This window comes from Heterodontus francisci, chromosome 15, assembly GCF_036365525.1.
Source record: "Heterodontus francisci isolate sHetFra1 chromosome 15, sHetFra1.hap1, whole genome shotgun sequence".
Taxonomy (NCBI): domain Eukaryota; kingdom Metazoa; phylum Chordata; class Chondrichthyes; order Heterodontiformes; family Heterodontidae; genus Heterodontus; species Heterodontus francisci.
The window spans coordinates 90,362,215-90,374,271 of record NC_090385.1 but is presented as its reverse complement, the minus strand read 5'-3'; the positions used below and the strand labels follow the sequence as shown (position 1 = coordinate 90,374,271).

Genomic DNA, 12,057 nt, shown 5'->3' with positions numbered 1-12,057 from the left:
ACCACTCCCTTCCCTGTGCAAGTGAAAATAATGAAGTGTAAAGCTAAGGTTCTTATTATTTTAATACTCAAATGAAAGAAGAAAATAAAGCCTAGAATAAAATAAATTTCACAAGTTGAGTGTGCAAGAATGGACAGGTCAAGGAACAATCTTCAGCCAGAAGCGCTAAGTGAACGATCCATCTCGGCCTCCTCCTGAAGTCCCCAGCATCACAGATGCCAGTGTTCAGCCAATTCAATTCACGCCGCATGTTATCAAGAAATGACTGAAGGCATTAGATACAGCAAAGACTACGGGCCCTGACAACATTCAGGCAATAGTACTGAAGACCTGTGCTCCAGAACTTGCCATGCCCCTAGCCAAGCTGTTCCAGTACAACTACAACACTGACATCTACCTAGCAAGATGGAAAATTGTCCAGGTATGTCCTGTACACAAAAAGGAGGACAAATGCAACCTGGCCAATTACCGCCCCACCAGTCAACTCTCGATCACCAGTAAAATGATGAAGGTGTTGTTGACAGTTTCATAGAGTCATAGAGTCATACAGCATAGAAACAGGCCCTTCGGCCCACCACGTCCATGCCAACCATAATGCCTATCTATACTAATCCCACCTGCCTTCCTTAATTCCATATCCCTCGATGCCTTGCTCATTCAAGTACCTGTCCAGATGCCTCTTAAATATCACTACTGTTCATGTCTCCACCACGTCCTCAGGCAGCTCATTCCAGATACCCACTATTCTTTGTGTGAAAAATTTACCCCTTTGATCCCCTTGAAACCTCCTCCCTCTCACCTTAAATCTATGCCCTCTAGTTTTAGTCACCCTACCATGGGAAACAGACTCTGGCTATCCACCCTATCTACGCCTCTCATAATTTTATATACCTCTATCATGTCCCCTCTCAGCCTCCTTCGCTCCAGAGAAAACAGACCCAGCCTATCCAATCTCTCTTTAAAGCTCAAGTCCTCCAAACCAGGCAACATCCTTGTGAATCTTTTCTGCACCCTCTCTAGCTTAATCACATCTTTCCTGTAGTGCAGCGACTAGAACTGCACACTCCAAATGCGGCCTAATCAACGTTATGCACAACTGTAACATGACATCCAACTCTTGTACTCAATGCCTCGGTCGATGAAGGAAAGCATGCCATACGCCTTCTTCACCACCCTGTCTACCTGTGTTGCCACTTTCATGGAACTATGTACTTGCACGCCAAGGTCTCTCTGCTCAAGAACACTCCCCAGGGCCCTGCCATTCACTGTGTATGTCCTTCCCTGGTTTAACTTCCCAAAATGCATCACTTCACACTTGTCTGCGTTAAATTCCATTTGCCACTCCCTTGCCCACTTTCCCAGTTGATCGATATCCTGTTGTAACCTTAGACAACCTTCTTCACTGTCCACTATACCATCAATTTTGGTGTCATCTGCAAACCTACTAATCATGCCTCTTAGAGTCACATCCAAGACATTATTTTTTCTTTCATTCATTCGTGGGATGTGGGCGTCGCTGGCTCGGCCAGCATTTATTGCCCATCCCTAATTGCCCTTGAACTGAGCGGCTTGCTACGCCATTTCAGAGGGCATTTAAGAGTCAACCACATTGCTGTGGGTCTGTAGTCACATAAAGGCCAGACCAGGTCAGGATGGCAGATTTTCTTCCCTAAAGGGCATTAGTGAACCAGATGGGTTTTTACAACAACTGACAAAGGTTTTGTGGTCACCATTAGACTAGCTTTTAATTCTATATTATTTATTAATTGAATTCAAATTTCACCATCTGCCATGGTGGGATTCGAACCCATGTCCCCAGAGCATTAGCCTGAGCTCTGGATTATTAGTCCAGTGACATTACCACTACCCCACCCCCTCTATATATTAATATATATGACAAATAACAGAGGGCCCAGCACCGATCCCTGCGACACACCACTGGTCACCGGCCTCCAATCTGAAAAACAACCCTCCACTACCACCCTCTGCCTCCTATCACCAAGCCAATTTTGCATCCAATTTGCTAGCTCACCCTGGATCCCATGTGTTTGAACCTTCTGGACCAGCCTAGCATGCGGGACTTTGTCAAAGGCCTAGCTAAAGTCTATGTAGACAACGTCCATCACCCTGCCCTCGTCAATACTCTTGGTCACCTCCTCGAAAAATTGAATCAAATTCGTGAGATATGATTTCCCACGCACAAAGCCATGCTGACTATCCCTAATCAGACCCTGCCTTTCCAAATGCATATAATTCCTGTCTCTCAGAATCCCTTCCAATAACTTTCCCACCACTGATGTAAGGCTCCCCGGCCTGTAGTTCCCTGGCTTATCCTTGCTGCCCTTCTTAAATAAAGGCAAACATTAGCTATCCTCCAGTCTTCCGGTACCTCATCCATGGCTAACGATGATATAAAAATCTCTGCCAGGGCCCCAGGAATCTCCTCCCTTGCTTCCCATAGCATCCTAGGATACACCTCATGAGGCCCTAGGGATTTATCCACCTTAATGCGCTTCAAAACCTCCAACACCTCCTCCTTTGTAATGTTGATATGCTCCAGGATATCGCTGTTCCCTCCCTTGAACTCACTAGCTTCCATGACCTTCTCCACAGTAAATACGGACGAGAAATATTCATCTAAGACCTCACCCATTTCCGTGGCTCCACACATAGATTGCCCACTGATCCTTAAGGGAACCTACTCTATCCCTAGCTACCCTTTTACTCTTAATATGCTTATCGAATCTTTTAGAATTCTCCTTTATCTCATCTGCCAGGGAAATCTCATGGCCCCTTTTCGCCCTACTAATTTCCATCTTAAATGTAGTCCTACATCTCCTATACTCCTCGAGGGACTCGCTCGATCCCAGTTGCCTATACCTGACATATGTCTCCTTCTTTGTCCTGACCAGACCCGCAATATCCCTCGTTAACCAAGGTTTCCTAAACTTGCCAGCCTTGCCCTTCCATCTAACAGGAACATGAACTGAACTCTGAACTCTTTCTATCTCACTTTTAAAAGCCTCCCACTTGCCAGACGTCCCTTTACCTGTAAACAGCCTCTCCCATTCAACTTTTGAGAGTTCCTGTCTGATGCCATCGAAATTAGCTTTCCCCCAACTTAGGACTTCAACCTGAGGACTAGTCCTATCCTTTTCCATAACTATCTTGAAGCTAATAGAGTTATGGTCACTGGTCCCAAAGTGCTCCCCCACTGACACATCAACCACCTGCCCATCCTCATTTCCTAAGAGGAGGTCGAGTGTAGCCCCTTCTCTAGTAGGGCCATCCACATACTGCTTCAGAAAACTATCCTGGACACACTTAACAAATTCTTCCCCATCTGATCCCTTAGCACTAAGGCAGTCCCAGTCAATATTAGGGAAGTTAAAATCACCTACTATTACAACCTGATAATTCCTCCACCTATCTGTGATTTCCCTACATAAATGCTCCTCCACTTCCCCCTGACTATTGGGTGGCCGATAGTATAATCTCATCAAAGTGATCACCCCTTTCTTATTTCTAAGTTCTACTCATATGGCCTCGCTGGACATTCCCCTCGGGATATCCTCTCTAAGTACTGTCGTGATGTCCTCCCTAATCAATAGTGCAACACCCCCTCCTCTCTTACCTCCACCTCTGTCACGCCGGAAGGAGTGGTACCCCGGAATATTGAGCTGCCAGTCATGCCCATCCGTCAACCACGTTTCCGTAATAGCCATAATATCACAATCCCATGTACCGATCTATGCTCTGAGTTCATCTGCCTTACCTGTAAGGCTTCTTGCATTAAAGTAAATGCAGTTTAGCCTACAAGACCTTCCACGCTCCCTGTCCTGCCCCTGCCCCTGCCCGGCCTGCCTACTTGACTTGCTTGCTTTAACCTCTACATTTGCCTCAACTATCTCATCTGAGAGACGACTACTTTGGGTCCCACCCCCCTGCAAGACAAGTTTAAACCCTCCCTCCCGCCTACACCAACTCTTCAGCCATGCATTCATTTGCCTAATCCTCCTATTCCTACCCTCACTAGCACATGGCTCAGGGAGTAATCCTGAGATTACAGCCCTAGAGGTCCTGCTTTTTAACCTTCTGCCTAACTCCCTATATTCACTTTGCAGGACCTCATCTCTCTTCCTGCCTATGTCGTTAGTACCAATATGGACCACGACCACTGGCTGCTCACCCTCCCCTTTCAGAATGTCCTGCAGCTGCTTCAAGACATCCTTGACCCTCGCACCAGGGAGGCCACATACCATCCTGGAGTCTCATTTGTGTCCACAGAAATGCCTATCTGCACCCCTTACAATAGAATCCCCTATCACTACAGCTCTTTCAACCCTTTTTCTCCACTGCTGTGCAGCAGAGCCCTCCGTGGTGCCACGGACTTGGCTGTTGCTGCTTTCCCCTGGGAGGTCATTCCCCCCACAGTATCCAAAGCGGTATCTCTGTTTGAGAGGGGGAATGGCCTCAGGGGACTCCTGCACTACCTGCCTGCGCCTACTACTCCGTCTGGTGGTCACCCATCTCTTTTCTGCCTGTGCAACCATTACCTGCGGTGTGACCACCTCACTAAACGTGCTATCCACGATTTCCTCAGCATCGTGGATGCTCCACAGTGAATCCACCCGCAGCTCCAGCTCCGTAATATGGGTAGCCAGTAGCTGAAGCTGGATACACTTCCTGTACACATAGCACAGGAGGAGCAAATCACGGGGCTGAGCTCTCCTGCCATGACTTACCCTTAGGTTAATTAGTTACTCCCTTAATTAAAAAATACTAATTACAGTAGAGGCCTTGTTCTACCCATTCCAATCTAAAGTCCTTAAAAAAAACTTCAGTATTACTCACCTTATCACCAGAGTTTTTTTTCCACAAAAAAACTTACCCCTTAGTTTTTTTAAGATATTGTAACAGCTGCTACTCACCAACCAATCACCTTGCAGCTCTCCTCTGACATCACTGTTTGCCTTTTTTTTCAAAACTCCGGCACGCTGAAAGAGTTTTGACTGCTCTTCTCTCTGCACCCGGAAGGTAAGAGACTGGGCCTCGATCCTCGGGGTTGATTTATAGGCTCCGCTCCCGGCGTTCTCCATGCAGGTCCACTCCGCTCCTCTCCACTCCCGGAAGGTAAGTGCTATTAAGCTGCACTTGCTTAGCAATAGCCTGCTCAGTGACGCTCAGTTTGGGTTCTGCCAGGACCACTCAGCTCCTGACCTCATTGCTTCAAACATGGACCAAAGAGCTGAACTCGAGAGGTGAGGTGAGAATGACTGCCCTTGACATCAAGGCAGCATTTGACCAAATATGGCATCAAGGAGCCCTAGCAAATCTGGAGTCAATGGAAATCAGGGGGAAAGCTCTCCGCTGGTTGGAGTCATACCCAGTACAAAGGAAGATGGTTGTGGTTGTAGGAGGTCAATCATCTCATCTCCAGGACATCACTGCTGGAGTTCCTCAGGATAGTGTCCGAGGTCCAACCATCTTCAGCTTCTTCATCAATGACCTTCCTTCAATCATTAGGTCAGAAGTGGGGATGTTCGCAGATGATTGCACAATATTCAGCACCATTCGTGAATCCTCAGATACTGAAGCAGTCTGTGCAGAAATGCAGCAAGATTTGGACAATATCCAGGCTTGAGTTGATAAGTGGCAAGTAACATTCGCGCAACACAAGTGCCAGGTATTGACCAACAAGAGAGAATCTCCCCTTGACATTCAATGGCATTACGATTGCTGAATGCCTCACTATCAACATCCCGGGGGTTACCATTGACCAGAAACTGAACCGGAATAGCCATATAAATACCGTAGTTACAAGAACAGGTCAGAGGCAAGGAATCCTGCGGTGAGTAACTCAACTCCTGACTCCTTAAAGCCTGTCCACTATCTACAAGGCACATATCAGGAGTGTGATGGAATACTCTCCACTTGCCTGGATGGGTGCAGTTCCAACAACACTCATGAAGCTCAACACCATCCAGGAGAAAGCAGTCCGCTTGATTGCCACCCCATCCACGAACATTCACTCCTTCCACCAACGACACACAGTGGCAGCAGTGTGTACCATCTACAAGATGCACTGCAGCAATGCACCAAGGCTCCTTAGACAGCACCTTCCAAACTTCTGACCTCTGTCACCTAGAAGGACAAGGGCAGCAGTCGCAAGAGAACACGACCACCTGCAAATTCCCCTCCAAGTCACACACCATCCTGACTTTGAATGATATCGCTGTTCCTCCGTTGTCGCCTGGTCAAAATCCTGGAACTCCCTTCCAAACAGCACTATGGGTCTACCTACCCCGCATGGACTGCAGTGTTGCAAGAAGATCACCAGAGCCTTCTCAAGGGCAATTAGGGATGAGCATTAAATGCTGGCCTAGCTTGGGATGCCCACATCCCATGAACGAATAAAGAAATGTCGAGCAAAAGCCCTGATGCTAAGGTGTACCGATAAGTTTATTATTGCTGCCTGTCAATGGAAAAGTTGAAATTAAAATGATGAAATAACCTGTGATGAGTGTAAGTACTGTTGTCCTGGGGAACACCTAGAAAAGAAGTTAGTAAGAAGGCTTTGTTGAGATAAACTGCTCATGGTCGACTAGCCTATAATAGTCACTGTAGGTCTGGACAATGTCCTGGCTCTTAAGGACTTTAGCTTGCTGAGATAAGATGCTCATAACTGTTTGACTTTGTCTCCTTCCAGTCTAAACTCATCAAGCTGGCAGTAACCAATAAACCTTATATTCCCTGATCTTGAGTATAATTAAGGGTGATTTTAAGAGGTCAGTAGCTGAGGTAAAGCTACAGAGGAGAAGAGAATTCTGATCGGGTTAAGATTCTACTCAAGAACAGCACTGAGTAATATTGTTCTGTTCTTATAAATATCACTCAAGTATTGTCATTGTCCTAATATGTGCTTGGTTTGATCAGCTCATTGAAAAATCTCATCACCATAAGGTGTCAGGGATGGATTTATTACAGGCGTTAACTCCTCCACCATTTTCCTAAAGGTCTAACTCGATCTGTGCTTTGTTCCCACACATGCTGCTCACGTTCTGGTCTCCTGTTGAGTGGACATCCTTCACTCAATAGCTTGAACAGTGAACATCAATAAGCATTAACTGGGAGGAACATTCCAGCTGGACGCAGTGCTATCGTCACTCAATGTTCATAACCCACACGTGTACGTTTTAGCAGGATTTGGCAATCAGTGACAGGATCCTTGTCTAATGTTTTCCTCCTTAGTCTGAGGACACAGGCACCATTGTAGAGCCCTCACTGTCACTGGGGACTGCTGCACTGTTACATAAGAGCATGCAAACGTACGAATTAGGAGCAGGAGTAGGCCACTCGGCCCCTCGAGCCTGCTCCGCCATTCAACTAGATCATCGTTGATCTGCTTGTAAACTCACTCCACATTGCTGCCTACCCCCAATAAACTTTCACCCCCTTGCTTATCAAGAATCTATCTACCTGCATCTTAAAAATATTCAAAGACTCTGCTTCCACAGCCTTTTGTGGAACCGAGTTCCAAAGACTCAAAACCCTATGAGAGAAAAAAAATCTCCTCATCTCTGTCTTAAATGGGCGAACCCTTATTTTTGATCTACACTTGTGACTTCTTTTTATTTAATTCGAAGCAGCAGACCAGCTCTCCTTTCCCTGAAAACTATTTTAATTTGTATTAATTTTTCACTATTTTTCTCATTCCAGATGCACACTACTGCACGAGGAGATATTGAAATCCCTCCGCTACTTTATATCAATGCAATTTCTTTATTCCTATTCTTAAATCCCTTTCAATGACCTGATGAGACCCCAGTTGTTGTGTCTAAATGAAATGAATGAAACTAACACAATCTCAACAACTCAACATTTCTTCTGGAAAAAAATGAAACATGAAACTAACATTAATGTTAATAATTGAATGATAGACAGTTCTCCAGGTATTGGGTCCAATATCTAATTACATTTGTAACAAGGAAAGAAAATATTTCACTCGCTATATCTTTGCTATATTTTCATTGTCTGTATCTGTCTTTGTAAAGTGTACAATAGATCAGAATGCAAACAGTACTTCAGCAAGTCTGGCTGATAAGGAAAGTACACCCAGAATATTTATATGAAATAACACTACAGGAGTAATTTTTACTTTGTGTGAGTGTAAAATGAGCAATACTAATTCAACCAATATTTAGATATCACTCCTCTATCACCCAGAGACAAAATTACCCCCTATATCTCATTAAAATCATTGTTGAGCTTGTGTTGCTGAATAAACATTAACCTTGTAGCATTGGCACGGCTTTCCAGACTGCCACAGGTCCGAGGCTGGCAAACTGTCCAAAGGAAGATTCCAAGAAAAACATCGGGATTCCAACGAGTGCCAGCATGAGTGTGTAGGGAATAAGAAACGCACCTGGAAAATATAGTGAAAAGAAAGCTGAAATAGTGTGTATGGATGCAAGAGTGAGCAGGTTTATTCATGGAGTTTTGGAGTGGATGTTAAACAACTAAACATTTAATTTTATAACAACACAGAAAGTAAATGTTGCCATTGACAGAACAGTGTGACTGCAGATTGCAAGTTTACTCAGCATCTGAATACAAAACAAATTATCCACAATGAACATTCAGGCTCTTCTCTTATTACATTACCCCCAAGACCCCAGTTCCTTTCACTTGAGGGTCGCAAATGACACCTGACACAAAGTCAATGTTCTATTTCAGCACAGTCAAGTAGTTTACAGGAAATTCATCATGGGATCGGTGCTGGAGGTGAAAATACAATCTGTGCTCCCAGCAGAAATGTCTTTGCTTTGCTCCAGGAAATGGAGGATCGATCATTACTGTTGAAACTACAGAATATCAAATGCATAAATATATGATCATAACATCAAATAACATTCCAGCCCTGAAATTCCTCACAGTTTTTAGATCAAGCAACAGTGTCTGTTTTGGACCATTTCCTGAAGCTGATTTCAGGGTGGGACCCATTCTCATCAGTTTTCCACACATTTTGCCTCCAATGAAATTCCCAGTGGAAACCCTGGCTAATGCTTCCTGCACCTGCCCCTTTTACAGGGTTCATAATCAAACTGAATGGGAACGACATGATGAAGTCATGCGTCCAAATTCTCATCATTTCTGCCCCATTACACCCTGTCTAACAAACAGCCACACTGTTAATACTTTAAAAGATATTCAAAAGTCATAAAACATCAGTTCTGTACACCTGCCAAGTGCCCTTCATTTTGGTTTAAAATGCCATCTATCTCACTCTTAAACAGAAACGCACCTATTTAAAGGGGTTTATAGTCAGTGTCTGTCTTTCTCGAAATATAAATCTCACTCCCAGATTTTTCCAAAGCTTGTTGCTTTTACTCTGGAAGGGACTAGTGGAATAATCCCTTTAATCATTTCCTGTTGTCTAGCTAACGATGGAGATTCTCTTCAAGTGCAGTGGTTCTGTTACTGGACTAGGAACTTACAGCTCACAGGTTCAAGTCCTATCAAGACAAATTGAGACACAAAAGCAAAATACTGTGGATGCTGGAAATTTGAAATAAAAACGGAAAATGCTGGAAACACTCAGAAGGTCTGGCAGCATCTGTGGAGAGAGAAATCGAGTTAATGTTTCACGTCTATAACATTTCATCAGAACGCAAAGACAAATTGTGAAATTGAATTCAAATACTCTGGGAACATGTAGACTGGAACTAAAAGTAACAATAACAGGAAATGGAGTGTTGTAAAAACCCAACTGATTCACTAATGTTTTCAGCTGCAAAGGTCACTGCCACCCCGACCTGGTCTGACTTACACATGGCTCCAGTCCTACACTATGTGGTTATCTCTTACAACCATCAGAGCAAAAAGGGATGGGTAATAAATACCACCTTGTCACATCACCCACATCCCGAGAAAAAAGATTTTATAACTAGACAGTTTAAAGCAGTGAGATTCAATTCATTGATTCTTCTATCAGCATTGATCAATCTTGTATTATTTAGCCATTACAGTAAAACGTTCCCTGGTTCACTGAATTTAACGGCCTGGATTTTACAGTCAGTGGTTAAGCAATGTCAAGGACATCAACAGGCATCTGGCAACAGTGATGGCGTGGAACAGGATATTTAACCAATCATAATGAAGAATTCTCACAGACAGCAAACCAGGGAGTAAAATGCACTGATTATCCTTCAATGTTATAAATTTACAGAGAGTGAAATAAAGACTAGGATATACAGAGCTAAAGCTGAAATATCACAAACAAACTTACAAACTTAAAAAAAAGAAAAATTATAAAAATAACAATTTTTACCATAGAAAATATTGATGTGTCACAATTTTTTTATTTTTTAACGGGATGTGAGCATCACTGGCAAGGTCAGAATTTGTGGCCCATCGCTAATTGCCCTTGAGAAGGTAAAGGTGAGCCACCTTCTTGAACCACTGCTGTCCATGTGATGTAGATATGCACAAAATGGTGTTAGGGAGGGAGTTCCAGGATTTTGATCAAGCAACAGTGAAGGAACAGTGATCTGGTTCCAAGTTAGTACAGTGCATGATTTTGAGGGGAACTTGCAAATGGTGGTGTTCCCATGTGTCTACTGCCATTGTCCTTCCAGATGGTAGAGGCAATGGGATTGGAAGATGCTGTCAAAGAAACATTGGCGAGTTGTTGCAGTGCATAGTTATCCAGTGCCAAAGCGATTGTTTAACAGTAGTGTAAGGTTTAGAGCATTTTCATGGCTTACCTTTATGAATAACTTTGTAATATTTTTTCTGTAAGGCTTAAAGTTATATTAGATTGGATTGCAAAGCATGATGGTCATTTTCACTGAAATATGTCAAAATGTCATGTTGAGAGACGTGTGTGTAGAACTGCACGTGGACTAAAATGGAGAGGGGAAGTTGTGCAGCTGGAAGGGGTCCACATTGTGGGGCTATGAACTGTGACATATTTTATGTTTGTGAAACATAAGGACAGCTAAACTAATAGGACGAATCATATGCGATGTACACTGATATATTGAAGTCTCTTTGAGCTAATGCTTGCTTTATTATGAAATGTTATTTCAAATGCATACTCTGTTTAAATCTTTGTGTAAGTAAAATGGGAGAGATGGGTTGAAGACCTCAACACTCCTTGCAGGGGGCGAGATGAGATAATTGTGAAACTGCAGAATTGCAAAAATAGTTGGTATCAGCAAGAATGTTACCTTTAGGATGCATGCTAAATTAGGAAGAAACAGGAAATATGTGCAAAGCGTGTAGATTGAACCATTAACTAACTAGGGGCGAACAATGATGTCCACCTGGACTAATTAGGACACAAAACAATTCCTCATCTAATATGGTGAGATCCTAGTCCCTCAAAAAGGATAAAAGAAAGGTTGTTACAGAACATCATCCACACACCTAGAGAGGAGTTAACGAAACATCATCGACACACTTAGGAGTTAACGAAACATCATCGACACACTTAGAGAGGAATTAACGGAATATCATCGGCACACTTAGAAGGAGAAGATAGTCGACGGTCATAAAAACACAGCAAGAGAAGTAGAGAAGTCTGTGCCCCAGCAAACTCAGAAGCAAGAACTGGGGCAGGGTGCTGCTGTATATCTATTGTTGCTGTTAAGCATTAATTTTGTCTCTCTTAGTTAATCCTAATAACCTCTCTGACTTGATCACAGAACTTGAGTCTGTACGCTGTAGGCCTATTTTGGTCAAGAATCCCAATGTGAGATGGGTTACTCTGTCTCACCTCGATTCAGGTAACATCCACCTGACAATTTACAGTAGTTATGACGTAGCAGGCTGTCAAAATCCAGTTACACCTCTGTAATTATTTTGAAGCTTCTGAACAGTGAAATTACAGCGTATAAATGGAGATTTCATTAACTCAGCGAATTCTAAAGATTCTCTTCTGTGGGGAATTCAACAGCACACTCTGTGGAAGTGCAGGGAATCACTGACAGTCCCTTCTGGATTTCTGCATTTAACTGTGAATATGCGGATGTCAGACATTACTATCAGTTTCAG

At 43.5% G+C, this 12,057-nt stretch overlaps 1 protein-coding gene across 1 annotated transcript in view; it reads right to left on the bottom strand.

Moving 5' to 3' along the window:
- The window catches only part of LOC137377786 (sodium- and chloride-dependent neutral and basic amino acid transporter B(0+)-like), a 111,040-nt gene that overhangs the window by 98,371 nt on the left and 612 nt on the right, over nucleotides 1–12,057 (bottom strand). Inside the window, exon 3 of the mRNA XM_068047845.1 lies at nucleotides 8,294–8,425. Within this exon, the coding sequence (XP_067903946.1) occupies nucleotides 8,294–8,425 (132 nt within the window). The remainder of the gene's footprint in view (nucleotides 1–8,293; nucleotides 8,426–12,057) is intronic.